This window comes from Leuciscus leuciscus (assembly GCF_965113295.1).
Source record: "Leuciscus leuciscus genome assembly, chromosome: 4".
NCBI lineage: Eukaryota > Metazoa > Chordata > Actinopteri > Cypriniformes > Leuciscidae > Leuciscus > Leuciscus leuciscus.
In genome coordinates, this window is record NC_138728.1 from 14,836,311 (window position 1) to 14,855,227 (window position 18,917).

The following is an 18,917-nucleotide window of genomic DNA, read 5'->3' on the forward strand; positions in this document are numbered from 1 at the left end:
AGATTATATTAATACATCATGTGTGCATGAATGCAGGTGTGTGCAGTGTGTCTCATCTGGGTGTCAGTGGTCCTCTTCTTCTCAGCGTTGTGATTGGACTCATGGAACTGGACCACAGTTACTCATACAGGTGAGACATACTGTATTCTACAATCCAGTGCTTCATTATATGTATTGGGAAATAGGTAACCTTTAAAAAGATTCAAGATTATATTAATTCATTGATAATAGCTTAAATATCATTGTGTCGACTGAAGAAAACTCAGGAAGTAAATGAACCGCTCAGTTCTCTCTCTTTTTCTACTTTTTAGGATGCATGTAAAGATCTACGCCCTGAGATTATCTACAGTGTAAGTGTCATACTCATTATGAACCCAACTTCACAGAATAGGGATGTTGTTTTTTCAGTTTGTTCCTATTTCAAATTAATATGACTTAACTTATGAATATGACTTTACAAGTGTCTGAGTATTTTGTTTTGCTTTTACTTTTTCTTAGGAATAATTTGCTCATAATCTTCTCTTAAAGGGAAAATTTATCCAAAAATGAAAATTCTGTCATCATTTACTCACCCTCATGTTGTTTCAAACCTGTAAAACTTTTCTTAATCTTTGATACCCAAATGAAGATATTTGTAATCAGAGAGATTTCTATCCCTCCACTGACATCCTATTCATATTAGTTTTACAATCTCTTTATTTATTTTTTTGAAGCGTCAAAGTGGTAGTTGCGTTGCTGTCAGTGGAGGGACAGAAATCTGTCAATTTCATTAAAAAAATATGTTCATTTGTGTTCCGAAGATGAACGAATGTCTTACGGGTTTGGTATGACACAAGGGTGAGTAATTAATGACAGAATTTAAATATTTGGGTGAACTAACCCTTTAAAACAACAGTAGTTTTCTTGTACATCAGCAGCAAACAATCTGTCAATCATCATGCTTTTTAAATTATATATAATATAATTCCTGCCTCAAGTGGAGGAGTTCAAGTATCTTGGGGTCTTGTTCACGAGTGAGGGAAGGATGGAACGGGAGATTGACAGACGGATCGGTGCAGCTTCTGCAGTAATGCGGTCGATGTACCGGTCTGTCGTGGTGAAGAAGGAGCTGAGCCGTAAGGCGAAGCTCTCGATTTACCGGTCAATCTACGTTCCTACTCTCACCTATGGTCATGAGCTGTGGGTTATGACCGAAAGGACAAGATCCCGGATACAGGCGGCCGAAATGAGCTTTCTCCGCAGGGTGGCTGGGCGATCCCTTAGAGATAGGGTGAGAAGCTCAGTCACTCGGGAGGAGCTCAGAGTAGAGCCGCTGCTCCTCCACATCGAGAGGGGCCAGCTGAGGTGGCTCGGGCATCTTTTCCGGATGCCTCCTGGACGCCTTCCCGGGAAGGCATGTCCCACCGGGAGGAGACCCCGGGGAGGACCTAGGACACGCTGGAGGGACTATGTCTCCCGGCTGGCCTGGGAACGCCTCGGTGTCCCCCCGGAAGAGCTGGAGGAAGTGTCTAGGGAGAGGGAAGTCTGGGCATCCCTGCTTAGACTGCTGCCCCCGCGACCCGGCCCCGGATAAGCGGAAGAAGATGGATGGATGGATATTATTTATATTTCCAATTATATATTATCATTTTTTATTATCTAATTATGTAATTTTTATTCTAAAAAATAGTTTTAACTTCTGTTCATTAAAAATGTTGTGGTCATATTAAATTATATGGATTTATTATTATTATAATTTTTTTTCCTTTCCTGTACGCCCTTTCTTTACTGAGTGCAACATTTTGTGTCCTGCAGGAGCCAGAGATTCTCTCTCTGGAGCCCAACAAGGTTTCTTTCCATGGCAGAAACAACGTTTCACTAAGAGGAAGGAACCTGGAATCTGTCATTAAAATCCATATTCAAGGGGATCTGGAGTGTATTCCTAAAGAGTGAGATTATGTGTGTTTGTGTTTAGTCGTATTTATGAATGTGTGTAGATTGAGATAAATGATATTGTATATCTGTGCATGAATGTTTCCCCTCAGATCTCCAGTGTTTGATCGCTCCAGTGACACTTTAAGGTTCCACATTCCTCCCAGTAGAACTAAAGGAACAGTGAAAGTGTGTGTTGTTACTCCTGACGACCGTTGTCATGGTAACAGTATCATCACTTACAGTTCCCAGCCCAGCTGCACAGGAATACAGCCCACAGTCTCCTGGAGGAGGTAAGAGCTTTCAGACCACTGGCAGAACAGCTTCCATATCCCATCAGTGCCTTGAGATAAAAACTGCACATTTTAAATGCTTAATCAAATGTCATACAGCCCATTTTAGACACAGAATTTGCAAGAATTCTGTTAATGTGGGAAAATAATATTTGCAGTGTAATGATCTGCAGAGTTACTCTTTGTGCACTTACGGTAATTTGAGGTAGAATGAGAACTGCACATGTGCGTAGAGTGTGTGTCTGTAATAGATGTGAAAGGTGAGCAGGAGAAGAGATAACCACTCTTCCGACTTTTGTAAACTGTCCTTTATTTCCCTTTCTACTTGTGACCGGAGTTGAATGTTTATTTGTATGCTTTTTCTCACTCAATCGTATGCGGATGAGTGTGACGTTTAAGTCATTTTATTAAACCCGGGGAAAATACGCATCTCTCATCTCTCATGCCTCTTTTCCTCCGACACCACATGTTGTTTTTCTCTCTGGGCAACAACATCTCAACTTTGTGTTACAAAGTTTACTGACTCATGTGTGACCAAGACTAGTCGTTAGTTTAGTAAGAGCAAACTGCTTCGTAACAGCCAGACTGTTTTCATGTTTTCGGCAGGTTTTACTTCCATTGGTTGCTGAAATATCTTGAATTTTGTGTCTGTGTGTTTGTGTGTGTGAAATACACATTCAGGAAAGTTAGTGGGAGGAATTAAAATGTTAATATTGTACTTTTACTTTAACATTGTTTATTATTCATTATTGACTGAAATTGGTTTGAATATCTCTTTATTCAGTGGTGGAAGGAAGATTCATGTTCAGGGGAGCAATATGGAATCTGTGGAATCAGTTATTGTCCGTCACTCTAATAAAGAGCTTCAAACACAATACAGCAGAAGCTCAGGGGTAAGACTGACACACAGAGGTCAAAGGGCGAATTATGTCAATGAATAAAGGGGATAAAATCTTTAATTAAAGTCATATTGGAGTCATATTTTCATTGTCTCTCTTTTCTCAGGGCTTTTGGTTTCATTCCCCCCGTTATTATGGCAGTGGACTGTTAAGCTTATTATTGAAAGTTGTGAACTCCACTATTGACTGTGGGTATTTGTCCTACGAGCCTGATCCAGAATTCACATTCACTACCTTACAGGTGGCCAACGACCTACTGGTGAACATTCAGGTAAAGAATTGCTAAAAACTGAGCAAGACCTGAACTTTATAATTTGAGTTAACACAAATTCATCTTGTGGATCTCTATTTCTCAGAAAAAGGCAGATGCATTGACCTTGAGTATGAGTGAGGTGAAAGTGACGGGTCTACGGGGAGATCAGCAGTGTCAGTGTGTTTTGGAGGTGTTTGAGTCCAATGCCATCATCTGTAAGATTAAAGGAGAATCAGGAGCCGTCACAGATGTGGACTCAATAACTGTACGTCTGTTTTTGATATTTGCAATTCTTTGGTAAATCTATAAACATGGAAGTTCATAATTTGACTTGATAATTGCTGTTAACAGTGCTGTGTTAAGTTTAATTTAAATCTTATTAAATCAACTTTATGAGATTAAAAGACATTGCTTTTCATTGTCATTTAGATCACGATTGGGAATTATGTTCTCAGGATGGGGAATCCAAAGCATTTGTTCTGCCTCAGTCCACAGAACACACCTGGCCAAGTATGAAAGAGCAATGAAAACTGAGAAATTTCTTTGAAAAAGGCTTAAAATCATTGCGGTTTGAATTTTCTGTATATATACATTTCATTAATTAACGTATCAATTAATGATTCAACTTTAAAGGAACCGTATGTAAGAAATGTATTTCAATTAATCATAAAATGGCCCTGATATAGACATTAAGAAATCATGTTCATTTCAAATACTTACATCACTGACAACAGAAGTCCGGCCAGGATATTGTCATTTAAAAGTGAAGTTGCAGCCCTCAACTGATGTTGATGTTGTCATGTTGTGTTTTGGCCTGATGCTCCACCCTCCACCTATCTACTAATCACAAGTCAAAAACGAAGTCAGGACTGGTTTGTTATTTACAGTTATTTTGTAGGAGAATGCTTTCATTGATTCTTTTTCATCGAACACCTACAAAATGTTTCTGTTATTTTTTGTTATTAATCTGATAATGTATGTTATCATTATACTGCCTTACACCTCATACTTACTAATAAACATGCCAAACATAAAATCCTTTAAAAAAGAGTCTGGTCTGATTTAAATTAACAAGCACACATGAACTCACAGAAACATGCTTTAGTTCTGCAAGTCACCAGCACACATTTCAGAGCACAGCGTGGTTACTCTAAAATATAATATAATATAATATAATTAGTCAATATCTCTATCATGATATAAACTTTAAATATCTTAAGAACACTAAAAGATCTTCTAAACACAGATCTGAATTGTTCTGTATGTATCATCATCACATGTACTAAGTTGTATACTAAAGATTCTACATTTTTAACAAACATACCAGCTGTGCATAAAATTGTAATATTTCATTGTAGTGCCTTTATATTTCATACATTCAATAACATAACATATACAAAAGTGTGCAAATATCAGCCTAGTTCAGCTGAGCTAATATTATTATTAGGCTGTTTTTGTTGTTATTATAATCATCATTATTATGCCAGATGAACCGATAAGTTAAATAATGATTTTCAATGTAAAGAATTAGGTTCTTAAACTACTTTCTTTCTGCATATACTATAGGCTACAAATGTAGACCTATGCTTTTTCTATCTTCTGCGAAGTGTGTGATATTTGTGTCCAGTACGATATTTGTTTCATATTGATTTTCAGAGCCTTACAGTCAGGACATAAAAACCCCTGACTGTACTTCATAAAAACCCCTTCCTGTTGATGTCATCAGATAATTTCTAAAATGTTTAGGCCTATTCAACTTTTTAATTGTGTGCTTCGGTATACAAGGAACGCTGATCTTTTATTTATTTATTTATTTTTATTACATTTCACTAAAGTAACTTTTTGGATAGATAAATGTTTCAGAAAGTAAGCTACAATTTCTCTGTATATTTAAAACACCCCACCCTCCTCTCACAGCACTGCTTTCACTTCCACTCACTTCACCCGCGGACAGGCTCGGATTAAGAATTCAGAGGCCCCTGGGCACAATGTCTTGTAGGGCCCCCTTCTCTCTGGCACGTTCACTACTGCGAAGATCGCGAGTCAGCATCGTCAACTTCATCTTTGCAGCCGACACTGACACTGTGTTTTTGTATCGAATCGTGGGTCAAAAATTGTGATACGAACCGAATCGTTGGTTTGGTGTATCGTTACAGCCCTATTGGTTATACAGTACATGGTGTCATTATCTGAAATGTAAAGAAAATTCTTCCCCTCGCTTGGGCCCCAAGTGCGCATGGGCTCCTCGGCCCGTTCCCATAATGCCCATTGAGTAATCCGGGCTTGCCCTACACATCTGAGAGCAGAAAGATCACTGTAACAAGATCTCACAAAAGAAGGCCTGTCCAACTGTCTCTTACAAAAGTAGGCCTGTCCAACTGCTCGTTCAGATATTTAAGATAAGAGTTATTTAAGATTATAATAAATATAAAGTCTGCTGTCAATAAAATTATTTCAAGAGAGAGTCGCCTACATACTTGTTCCTTTTACTCTTATTTTATGTAGGATTATGAAAAGTGTCACATCATGAAATGGTATAACTTACAAAACAAGTCAGGAAGTCATCAGGCATCTTCAGAGCCGCTGCTTTCACTTCTATCCACTTCAGCCGTGGACGCATCTGAGCGCAGTTGATCTCTGTGACAAGATCTCGAAACTTTAACTGATCTCTCAGATATGCAAGATGAGAGGATACTTACTTGCAATACTTGTGGTCCCACTTTTGAAACATTGCATTTGCGGTGATGTGAAGAACTTTGATGGAGACATCAAGGACTTTGTAGTTGGTAAAAGTAAGTTGTTCGTTCTTACTGACCATCGACTACATCAGATGAGACTCGATCTTTCTGAGGAGAAGAGGAAGGACATCACTAATGCCACTCATCAAAATAGAGTCAACATTCTAGTGCCTTTTGACGACAACGACACCCTGATAACCTGTGGGACCTTTAGAGATGGATACTGCCAAGTTCTTGATCTGAATGACATTACAAAGAGTATTTACTTTAAAAATGGTTTATTGGTAGGACCGAAACAGAATGAGAAATCTGTTGCGTTCATAGCAGGTCCAAGTACCAGTAGGTACCTTTTGGTTGGGAAAAATGACGAACAAACAAAACCTCGAGATCCGTATCCTGTTGTTAAATTGTGGAACACTTTACAGTCTCAAACTGGTGGGATTTTCAACGACATAGAGGACGGATTAACCCCCTTCATCCAGAGCACCGCTAGAGATGTGGAGTTTGTTGACGGATTCCAGAGAGTTTCTCCCTCAGAGTCCTACTTATTTCTCAACGCAGAGACTGACTCGGAGAGGAAAGTGCACGTCCTGTGGATGGACAGCAATAACAGAAAAAAGTCAGACATCTTCAAATCCCTACAGGCTGCAACGATAGAGTGCTGCAATGATAAAGCTCGTCCAGTGCTCGTCTCCTCCACCGTTATTCCCTCAGGGAACGGTGTTATTTGGGCAGGAGTGTTCAGTGCGCAGAATCAGCAGGATCCGGAGAACACCGCGCTGGCTCTGTACAACATCAGTACAGTTCGAGGCCGAGTGAAGGGTTTCTGCACTACTGGTGAAAAATGTGATTCTGAGGTTGGAAAATCAGCATTTATGTGCTCACTATAGATGCTTTTTTAATTTATTTTATATATATATATATATATTTTTTACTAATGTTTAGTTGTTCTACTGATTTGAGTTATGTATAATAGTTGTAATAGAATATATAATATGTTGCATAACAAAACTTAATTTCAGTATTCACCAAAGTCATAATATTCTTGTTCTTTGTGTTGCAGAGTGGTAGTAACCTTCAGCCGCTCTCTGTGGTGTTCAAGTACAGCTCAATGTCATCAGTGGCAGCAGTTAGAAGTGGATCCTGGATTGTGTTGTTCATAGGAACCAGTGATGGACAACTGATAAAGGTCTGTCTCATATCTCATTTTTCACTTTTCACTGTCTTCTCTGTAGACAGAATAAAGCTGTAAGTAAGTAAGTTTTATGTTATCGTGTCATTTATGTTATTCACGTGGTCATGAAAATGAACTCTATAGGTTTAAAAATGGTCATGACATTAAAATGATAGGCCTATAACTACTGAAAACACAACAAGTGGTTTCTTTCCCAAACTTACTATTGAGAGCAAAAATAATATTAGATCTGTGCATGGATTTGGCTATTCACATATTCCATAACTAAACATCTTAACCAGCTTTTAGCTCAAAGGAACACTAATCTCTATAATGGTAACTTGATTTTAAAAAAACACACATTATCTTCAGAAATATGAATCAGATTTGGAAAACTCACATTTAATTCATTATTACACAAAACAGAACTTGAAACATAATGAATATAATAAAACATAATTATATATTTATAATACTGAGACCCATCACTTTCAACTATTTCAATGGTGAGTTGAAATTCATTATTACACAAAACAGATTATTATTTTATTATTATTGTGTTGTTGGTGGAATTGAAGAGTTTTTGTGACTTTAGGCAAAATGCAAATGGGATTTTAGTTTAGTTGTATGCTGGACTATATTGTGTTTTGTTTTTGTTTTAAATTATATTATATATTTAATTATATATGTTCTGGCAACGGTCCTGGTGATTAATATGACATCATAAAACAACATGTATAATCATTTTATTATACAATTAGATAAATAGTGCTTTAAATTTCATGCCAACTATCCATATATTAAACCTTTATTTAGTTGCAATAAAATCAATGTAAACAAAACAATGCGCAAAAGTGAATAAAAGTTAAGAAAATGAGGTATCTATATGGGGGGGGGGGGGGGGGGGGGGATTATCGAAAAAATTTAAATAAGACCTACACACAGACACTTGGGAAAAATAAATGAATAATTATAAGCAATGACTAATAATGTGCTTCATAAATTGCTCATATTTTCACTCTGACTCTCTTTTTGTGTCTTTATAAACTATATAAACTATTGACCGATCTCAAATCTTCCTTTCATAGGCAAGATCATTGAAAAAGTTGTCTTCAATCAGCTGAACAAATTCTTAAGCTCGAATGGATACTTTGACAATTTTCAATCTGGTTTCCGACCGCACCACAGCACAGAGACAGCGCTCATAAAGATAATAAACGATATTCGCTTAAATACTGATTCAGGCAAATTATCAGTGCTGGTACTACTCGACCTCAGTGCTGCATTTGACACTGTCGATCATAACATACTTCTTGACAGGCTGGAAAACTGGGTGGGGCTTTCTGGGATAGTCCTAAAATGGTTCAGGTCATACTTAGATGGGAGAGGTTATTATGTTAGTATAGGAGACCATAAGTCTGAGTGGACATCCATGACATGCGGAGTCCCTCAAGGCTCAATTCTTGCGCCACTCCTGTTCAACCTGTATATGCTCCCAATGAGCCAAATAATGAGAAATAACCAAATTGCTTACCACAGCTATGCAGACGACACACAGCTGTACTTAGCCCTATCGCCTAATGATTACAGCCCCATTGACTCCCTGTGCCGATGCATTGACGAAGTCAACAGTTGGATGTGTCAAAACTTTCTTCAATTAAACAAAGACAAATTTTTTTTGAAGTTATTGTGTTTGGAAACAAAGATGAAGTTCTCAAGGTGAACGCATACCTTCACTCTAGGGGTCAAACAACTAAACATCAAGTCAGGAATCTTGGTGTGACACTAGAGTCAGACCTTAGTTTCAGTAGTCATGTCAAAGCAATAACTAAATCAGCATACTATCATCTGAAAAATATTGCAAGAATTAGATGCTTTGTTTCCAGACAAGACTTAGAGAAACTTGTGCATGCTTTCATCACCAGCAGGGTAGATTATTGTAATGGACTCCTCACTGGCCTTCCCAAAAAGACCATAAGACAGTTGCAGCTCATACAGAACGCTGCCGCCAGGATTCTGAGCAGAACCAGAAAATATGAACATATCACACCAGTCCTCAGGTCTTTACACTGGCTCCCAGTTAGATTTAGGATTGATTTTAAAGTATTATTACTGGTATATAAATCATTCAATGGCCTAGGACCTCAATACATTGCAGATATGCTCACTGAATATAAACCCAACAGATCACTCAGATCATTAGGATCATATCAGCTAGAAATACCAAGGGTTCACTCTAAACATGGCGAGTCTGCTTTTAGCTATTATGCCAGCCGCAGCTGGAACCAGCTTCCAGAAGAGATCAGATGTGCTCCTACAGTGGTCACATTCAAATCCAGACTCAAAACACTTCTGTTTAGCTGTGCATTTACTGAATGAGCACTGTGCCGCTGTTCGTCCGACTGTTTGTACTGTACTGTATTTTATTTTATTTTTCTAAACTGTTTTAATTATTCTTATTTCTTTTAATTATTTTAATTTCTCCTATGTCAGCAGGGCATTTAGCCCGTAACTGTAAATGTCCACTCAGAAGGTGTAAAAGAAAGTGATAATGTGAAAGTGCTTAAGGGAATCCTTTGAAGGAAAGATCTATAATAATATTCTTTTTTATTTTTTTTTAAAGTACTGTATTTTATTTTATTTTTCTAAACTGTTTTAATTATTCTTATTTCTTTTTATTATTTTAATTTCTTCTATGTAAAGCACTTTGAATTACCATTGTGTATGAAAAGTGCTATATAAATAAACTTGCCATGCCTTTATATTAACAGTCTGTTTTAGTTTCTGTTAGATCTTTTTTATAGTTTTTAACTTTCTGCATTTCTGAGAAACTTGGGCACTTTTGTAGAATCTTTGAATAATCATACAATATAGGTACTCGATATCTTAGTGACACGAATAAATTACATGAATAAAGCACAATCATATAATGATTTGATTTGAGTAAAGTGTGGATAATGATGCAGTTTGTATTTTTAGCTTATGTTGGATGAGAAACTCACACCAGGCTGTCCAATAGTGCTGTACAAATCTGATGATGAACGAGCAGTGCTTCCCAGAATGCACTTTGATACAGATTCCAAACATATCTTCATCGCTCTGAGGAAAGAGGTGAGGTTTAAAACTGTACAGTTAATAAAAAGTGATACTCAACATTTAAAATATATTTTTTTAACCTGTTGTTTTATCATGCTTGACAATATTTGTGAAGCATTTAGACTTTTGCACCTTTTCATGATTTTAATGATGCTGCATTTACACAATTATTAACTGTAAATATAGCCATTTAAAAAAAAAATCAAGTGTAATGTACATTTATATCATCATACCTTACGTTATATTATCCTGACGATAAATTAAGAAACTATCTAACACTGCTGCAATGGGTTTTACAAGAGCTGCGGAGGGAACAACTGTAACTGACAACACATTTCTTCTGACTGCTGTAATCAACCTATCTGGGGTTTTATTTCTCATTTTAAAAAGCAATGGGAACGCAATAGTGGATGTTTACTTGCTTTCTGCTCATGTTTTTGATGTAGCTCAGAAGAGTGTCTGTGGTTCAGTGTGCTAAATACAGCTCTCTGAAAGACTGCAGAGCTGCTCTGGATCCTCTCTGCGGCTGGTGTGTGAACACACAGAGGTCAGATTCATATCTGTTGCACTTGTGAAGTTTTTATTAAGTATATATGCTAGCTACTTTTTAAAAAAAATCAGTAACATGGCCAACATGATGCAACCTAGCATAACAACTCTAAATGATATATTTCTGCTTGTCTAGATGCTCCAACCAGGACGATTGTTCAAAATCTCCATGGATGTCCACCCCAAAAGACTCACTTCAGGAACGTCTGGTTTCTTTTCAGGCTTGGGATGACAAATCTTCCAGAAAGGTATTATTATATTTGTTTGAAATATAACTATTTTTCATTCCTTTGACAACATATTAGCAATTCCTATTGACATATCAATACCCTCTCCTACACAGATTACTCTACATCTTGCCTTGAGTCTGGAGAGCACGGGAAATCCCGCTTTCTCATGTTCCTTCACCAGAGGAAGTGTGAATCTGTGTGACGGGTCTGATCTGACGGCAGTTTTCCCAAACTGCAAGTGTAGTTTTCCTGACCACATACTTTATACTGGAGGTTGGTTCTCTGTCAGTGCAATGGATTGGTGTAGTTGTTTGCTTAATTGTACTGAATGTGCACTTGTAGTGTACTTCATATTATAAAAGTATATATAAAAAAAAAAAAAAAAAAAAAAAATATATATATATATATATATATATATATATATATATATATATATATATGTATTAACGAGAGTACACTTTATAATTTCAAATAAAAAAAATTACTTTAAAGTATATTTTAAATCTTTGTTTTAATAAGTCAAGTACTTGATTTAAATTTGAACTGTAGTGTCATTCAATGCGTTGATATATTTTAGTATATATGAGTACTTAATTGCAACCTCATAATTTCAAATGCATAATTACAAATATATTTAAAGAGCTACATAACATACAGTGTAAAAAATTTCTAGCCTCTCCAAGTCAAAATTTTCTAGTGACTGATAACATCTAAAATTTTAAATTGGCCCAAGTGCAATTCTTGTTGCAATAGTCTGTTAACATTGGCTCAATGGGAAATAATGAGAAATAATACGTCAGACTAATTGAAAAATGTAGATGTAACCAGTCACTAGAAAATTTTGACTTGGGGATGTCATTTTTTTTACAGTGTAACTTTTTAGTTTAGCATATTTCAGACAATAGGAGTATGACATTATGTATACTTAAAGGGATAGTGCACCCAAAAATAAAAAATGATTTCCCCTTGATTTCCATAGTATTTTATTTCTCCATACTATGGAAGTCAATGGGGTCCATCAACTGTTTGGGTAACCATATCTTCAAAATATCATCTTTTGTGTTTATACAGTGTGTTTACAATTTATACAGGTTTGGAACAACTTGAGGGTGAGTAAAGGATGACAGCATTTACATTTTTGGGTGAACTATCCCTTTATGTTAAAAGTAATTTTAATTGCATTTAATATAAATTTAATTAAAACAAATATTTTCATTTAAGTGTAAATAACATGCAATTAATGTCTGAAAACATTATATTTAGTTTGCAGTTTTGCACACAAGTATATTTCTATAATAAGTAGTCAATCTTATTTTTTAAATGTAGAATTAAGCGGTTTCATTAGCTGCTAAAGGTAATTAACTGGAAGAGTAACAAAGTTCAGGAAATGGTTAAACTATTTGTGCAACAAACCAGTGAGTATATGATTACAATAATAAATTAAGATAATGTTATAACAAATTCCAGTTTACAATATCAAGATATTTTGCAATATCAAGCATAACGGACTGTTTTTGTACAACTAAGGAAGCGTATGACATCAGAAGCCAAGCACGTTCAAAGTTAAAAATGGCCGTTTCTGCTAGATTAAAATAAGGTGGATAAAAGACAATTAGCACAAAGGATTTCCAAATAACAGATCAAGAAAGTGTAAATACACAACATCAAACCCAAATCAGCAATACATAAGTTATGATGACATACTGTACATAAAATGTGCCGTATTCCGAAATTGCCTTCACTACTACAGTAATTAACATAATTTTTTTCTAGTCCTTTTTCCTATAATCTGTGTTTGTGTTTTTTTTTTTTTTTTTTTTTAACTCAGGGACTTGTAACATTGATTCAGTAATATGTGTGTCTGTTCGGCTGTAGGGAGGAAAGTTCTGTCTAAACTGTTTGACCACAGAGCAACCGCACAAGAAATGTCTTATTTCCATGAGTTATTTCCTCTCACTTTCTCAGCAACCGTAACCATGGTAGTAAGCCTCAAGTCATGACACCTCTGAAGCCGCAAAAAAGAAAAAAGAGACAAGACTGAGCTGATCAAATATAGTATATCTTGCATGCAATGTAAGCCACTTTGGATTCTAATGTCTGGTAAATGTATACAGTAAATATAAATGTGAGAATCCTGAGTCCTGATCAAACTTCTGTTTTTTGTTTTTGTTTTTTGTGTGATAACTAACTATCCAGAAAGCCACGTAATCATTTTTAAAATCTCATTATGATTTTTTTGTAATCCATTCAGATTTAAATGTCTCAGCTATAGTTGCTGTTCATAAGGATCAGATCACAGAGACGCTGACACTGAGGAACTGCTTGAATATCACAAATAATTCACCAAATCCTTCATATACACAGTAAGAACTGCACCGCCTAAAAGAGAATCTCTCATTCTTCAAAATGCCATAAAGTGTTTCAACACATTTCAGTCACATTTGACATTAAATAAATGCAGGTGTGTGCAGTGTGTCTCATCTGGGTGTCAGTGGTCCTCTTCCTCTCAGCGTTGTGATTGGAAACATGGACCTGGACCGCAGTTACTCATACAGGCGAGACCATGTTTAACCAAACTATTCAATGCAGTATATTTGTTTATTGAGAAATAACAATTATCTTCAGAAAAAGTCAAGATGATTAATTTATGGCAGCAGCTATTTGCACTAAGTGAAAATAGTAGTTAGATGCTAATTATACTTATAGTGCAAATAGTGGTAGATACTATTTGCACCTCAGTGTATTGTAGTTCATATAAAAAAGTATACAATAACACTTTTTTAATATTTTCTTGATTTTTATTTAAAATAAATGCCGCTCCGACCTAATATGCAATGGGAAAAGGGAGAAGAATGAGTTCAGAAAAAAGGCACCACTACTTCTGTTATCAGCACAATTGTTTTTGGTAATTTTGTCTGGCTCAACCAGAAAATGGTGGCCAGAGTTAGTATAAATGGCCTTTGCCAAGAAGGCAGGCTATTTGCTCTTAATTTATTGTTGATAGCAGAAATATCATTGTGTTGACTGAAGCGAAGTCAGGAAGTAAATGTACCGCTCAGAGTTCTCCCTCTTTTTCTACTTTTTAGGATGCATGTAAAGATCTAATCTCTGACATGGACTACAAAGTAAGTGTCATGTGTTGAGGATTTTTTTATTTTTTTATAAGCACCATAGGCCATGTAAAATGTTCTTTAAAATACTTTGTTGCATCTCAAAACAAAACGTTCAATTACTTATATACTGTGCTTTACTATGGATTTTTTCCATGTCTTTGTCTGTATGATGTTTTCAATGAGCCCACCATTTGTGTCCTGCAGAAGCCAGAGATTCTCTCTCTGGAGCCCAACAAGGTTTCTTTCCATGGCAGAAACAATGTTTTACTAAGAGGAAGGAACTTGGAATCTGTCACAAAAATCCATTTTCAAGGGGATCTGGAGTGTATTCCTAAAGAGTGAGACTCTGTGTGTTTGTGTTTAGTCATATTTATGAATGTGTGTAGATTGAGATAAATGATATTGTATATCTGTGCATGAATGTTTCCCCTCAGATCTCCAGTGTTTAATCGCTCCAGTGACACTTTAAAGTTCCACATTCCTTCCAGTGGAACTAAAGGAACAGTGAAAGTGTGTGTTGTTACTCCTGACGACCGTTGTCATGGTAACAGTATCATCACTTACAGTTCCCAGCCCAGCTGCACAGGAATACAGCCCACAGTCTCCTGGTATAGGTAAGAGCTTTCAGACCACTGGCAGAACAGCTTCCACATACAGGCGTTTGTGTTATTGTGGGGACTTTCTGTTGACTTTCTGTTAATTTTATTATAATCAGGACCAAGCCCAGGGAGTATATATATCTGCTCTGAAGTCTGCTTTGTGATTAAATTGTTTTAAATGTCTCTTCATTCAGTGGTGGAAGGAAGATTTATGTTGAAGGGAGCAATATGGAATTTGTGGAATCAGTTATTTTCCAAGATCCTGAGAAAGTGTTCCAAACACATTACAACCGAAGCGCAGGGGTAAGAAGTGCTTATTATGCTTGCATTGGGCTAAAAGTGAGCTATTACCCTAAAAAAACATCCAGTCAAGCAGCTTACAACACTTTATGTGATATATGGAGATCAACAGTCAAACAGCCATTTTTCACACAATAGTGCATGAGAACTTTGTCAGGTTGTTTCATTATTTACTGCTAGTATAATTGTAAAACATTATTTTTAGTATTCCCAGCTTATATGTAGCTTCATTTAGTCACATTTTAATTGTCTCTCTTTCTCAGGACATGTGGTTTCTCTCACCAAATGGTTATAGATATGATACCAGAGGTTCATTTAGGTTGAATGTTGGAAACTCCACTGTGGACTGTAAGCATTTGTCCTACGAGCGTGATCCAGAATTCACTGGATTCAGCATCTTACAGGTGGCCAGCGACCTACAGGTCAACATTAAGGTGAGTTTAGCATTACAGTGAGTTTGAGATCAATGTACAGTCTGCAAGTTTTGGCACGCATGCCTATTTTTTCCAGGCCCTGGTGTTAAAAACTCTCAGAAAATATATTATTGTGAGCAGTCAGTGTTTTTGCACATCAGCATGTGAATCTCACAACCTCCACACTCTTCTACCTCTCTTTCTCAGAAAAAGGCAGATGCATTGAACTTGAGTGTGAGTGAGGTGAAAGTGACGGGTCTACAGGGAGATCAGCAGTATCAGTGTGTTTTGGACAAGATTGAGTCCAAGGCCATCATCTGTAAGATTAAAGGAGAATCAGGAGCCGTCACAGCAGTGGACTCAATAACTGTACGTCTGTTTTTGATATTTTCATGCATATGGTAACTGTAATGTTGCCTCTTAATTAATTATGTGGGGTGGGGTGGGGGGGGATCTCATAGTTTGACTGTTAAGTTTAATATAAATCTTAGTAAACTTCATGAGATATTTTATGATAGATATTATAGATAATTTATTACATTGTAATTTCAGATCAGAGTTGGGGATTCTGGTGATCTCATGACGGGAGAACGTCCAGAGTATTTGGTGTTTTTTTCTATAGTATTTTCTTTAATATGCTTATTCTTTATTCTTATCTTTTGCATTTTGTTATCTATTTTTCGAGTGTAAAACACTATCCAATCTGTTTGTTCTATTCAATGGCCACTGCAATTCAGATACACACAAACACACAGACTTTATAATTAAAATGATGCAGTAAAGTCTTGTTTATACCTATAAGTCAGAGATCACCACAGTAATATTATTCTTATCTCATTTCTCACCCTTCTGATCTTGTCAGATCCTTACTGTGGAGCTGTTCTCCAGACAGCAGGTGGCGCTTTACACTCACTTATTATAATACACCGTCATTCAAAGTTCCTACGGAGAGGACAAGTCAGCTATTTATTATTTTGTAGTAGAAGGCTTTGAGTGTTTTTTTTTTCATTGTATCATTTCATTGTACCCACACAATTGCATTGTTCTCTTGTTAATCTTATATTTTATAGATGTAATAAGTATACTGAAAAACACAGTTTAATAACAAATAAACATTTTACACAGAGAAACACACTCATACAATTACAGCACATGCTTTGAGACACAATCCATCAGACAGTGATACAAATAAAGGTATGGACTATAGCAACAAGACGAGCCGTATTCCTGAGCTCTTCGCTTGTGGAATGATCAATAGCTTATCTTCTAGGAAAGCCACTTCTTCATATTTTTGTTATGTGTGTTTATTTATTTATTTAAACAGATAATTTAGAGTTAGATGGGGAGTCTGAGAGGGTAAATTAATTCACCTATATATATAAAGTAATGTCCAGAGAAGATATTCGTTTTTAATGACCCTACAAGTTGAAATAAACTATTAGACTCAAAATATGGAGAAAATATTTTGTATGTTTTAAATATTTTAAATATGAGGTAAGAACAAAAATACTAAACTTGGTTAAGGTATTTATCTGACTAAATGGTTTGCCGAAAATAAAAGCAAACTACAGCCACAGGTTTTATTTTACTTTGCAAAAAATAAAATGCATAGAAAAACAAAAAGCTCACAGGAGAAAGCATACATTGACTACAACAAAATCAGCTAATAATATTTAGTTGGTTCTCTCTCAAAAATTATGTCCACACAATCTGGCATGTTTCATTGCGTTATCATAAATAAAACAATAGACTCCAAGCACAACTGTGGAATATGCTTACAAAATCTTTGCCAAATTTTTAATAATTTTTAAATAAAGGGTGAAGATGCCAATTTTCCTAGGCTGGACATCACTTTTGGCCACTACTATGATTACATCAATTTGTAAACGTATTCAGGTTTCACATCAGCAAGAGAAACGCATCAGCAAGCCCTTCAAGGAATTAGAACATCATTCACAGACGCATTGTGCTCACACTCACACACACACACACACACGAATGCTCCCCTGGACCACAGCAGAGAAACACACAGTCCCGAACTCTCAGAAATTAACCCTACTGAGGCTTTTGGGAAAAGGGCATCTGCTTCCAATAAGCCCTGGTTAATACTTGTTATCTGCACATTCAGGGGTATGGAGATTTCTCAGAATCCTCGTCTGAACCTCCCCTCACAGATCCGACTCGCTGAAGGAGCGCCACAGGCTGTCACCACGTCCCTGAGGCGACCCAATGAAATTTACGTGCAGGAATGAATAGAAATATGGAAAAATGTATAAAACTGAAAATAATTATGGAACGAGCGGAAATATGTTTTATAAACCCGACCAAACAGAACTTGTGACGGCAGAGGACGAGGTGTTCAGTTTTTGTTGGGAGGACTGTGCAAGTATTAATGAGCTCGTTGAAGAAAGACATCTTATTAAAGTAACATATTTTCACATTTCTTCCATTCATTTCCTTTCATTTTTATACTGAGCAAATTGTATTTTTTATCTCATATTCTTAAACCTGTCACATAAACCTTCCTGCGTTTTTTTCTCATGGGAACTCCACACAATGTTTTTTTGTAGGGATATTTGATCCCAATAATATCATGTGTATGCATGTGTGTGTTTGTGTGTGTGTGTGTGTGTGTGTGTGAGAGAGAGAAGGGTCATAAAACCTAACAGCCATTTCACACAGGTGGCCTATTCACCCTCTGGCTAACACGACAGGTGACAGCTCTGTGCAAAGGTATTCTTTTCAACTCTTTATAGAGCCATTAAACAATCTGTGAGCAAACATTCCTGGAATTACCATTAGATATGACAATTTTGTGAGGTAAATTCCACAAATTAGATTGAACTCTATTGCAGCGATTCAGTTAGGTCCAGTTCAGTGTTTATAGTCGATTCTTTCTGCCTGACTAAATAAAAGTGCCAAAAGCACGTGAAGACTGTAATCAGAGAGAGACTAAACTGCAAGGCAAACAAACCGGCTTTCCCAACACTAATTTAGACTCAGTAAATCTCATGTGACAAGGTGAGCTGAAGCGAAAGACTGAAAGAAAGAAAGAAAGCAAGACAGACAGGAAGAAACAGTTAAAACACTGATCTTCTTTGATAAAAAAAAAAAGTACCTTAACAAGGGAAATGTATCAAATAAATACAAAAACAAAACATTCATCATTCATGCTACAGACATGAGTGAGAAAACAATAAATGCTTCACATTCATTTACAATTTGATAATCATTACTGTCTATTTCAATAAATATATAAAATAACAAAATAAAACAAAATAATATCTGCTCCAGCCATGAATGAGAATTTTTTTTATTAAATGATTCACATTAATTAACAATTTGATAA

At 36.2% G+C, this 18,917-nt stretch overlaps 2 protein-coding genes across 2 annotated transcripts in view; both read left to right on the top strand.

Moving 5' to 3' along the window:
• LOC309497532 (uncharacterized protein) overlaps positions 1 to 4,517 on the top strand; it is a 49,437-nt gene extending 44,920 nt beyond the window's left edge. Inside the window, exons 22-29 of the mRNA XM_082167772.1 lie at positions 37 to 130; positions 312 to 350; positions 1,795 to 1,928; positions 2,025 to 2,204; positions 2,989 to 3,097; positions 3,210 to 3,374; positions 3,460 to 3,621; positions 3,786 to 4,517. Of these exons, the coding sequence (XP_082023898.1) occupies positions 37 to 130; positions 312 to 350; positions 1,795 to 1,928; positions 2,025 to 2,204; positions 2,989 to 3,097; positions 3,210 to 3,374; positions 3,460 to 3,621; positions 3,786 to 3,872 (970 nt within the window). The 3' untranslated portion in view covers positions 3,873 to 4,517. The remainder of the gene's footprint in view (positions 1 to 36; positions 131 to 311; positions 351 to 1,794; positions 1,929 to 2,024; positions 2,205 to 2,988; positions 3,098 to 3,209; positions 3,375 to 3,459; positions 3,622 to 3,785) is intronic.
• Positions 4,518 to 5,087: 570 nt separating this feature from the next.
• Positions 5,088 to 18,708, top strand: LOC309497547 (plexin-C1-like). Its single transcript, XM_082167809.1, has 15 exons — positions 5,088 to 6,951; positions 7,158 to 7,283; positions 10,248 to 10,379; positions 10,811 to 10,911; positions 11,050 to 11,161; positions 11,257 to 11,416; positions 13,395 to 13,506; positions 13,605 to 13,698; positions 14,230 to 14,268; positions 14,461 to 14,594; positions 14,691 to 14,870; positions 15,050 to 15,158; positions 15,419 to 15,589; positions 15,776 to 15,945; positions 16,126 to 18,708. Exons 1-15 carry the CDS (start codon positions 6,040 to 6,042, stop codon positions 16,256 to 16,258), a joined length of 2,685 nt encoding a protein of 894 aa, XP_082023935.1. The 5' UTR covers positions 5,088 to 6,039; the 3' UTR covers positions 16,259 to 18,708.
• Positions 18,709 to 18,917: the final 209 nt, after the last annotated feature.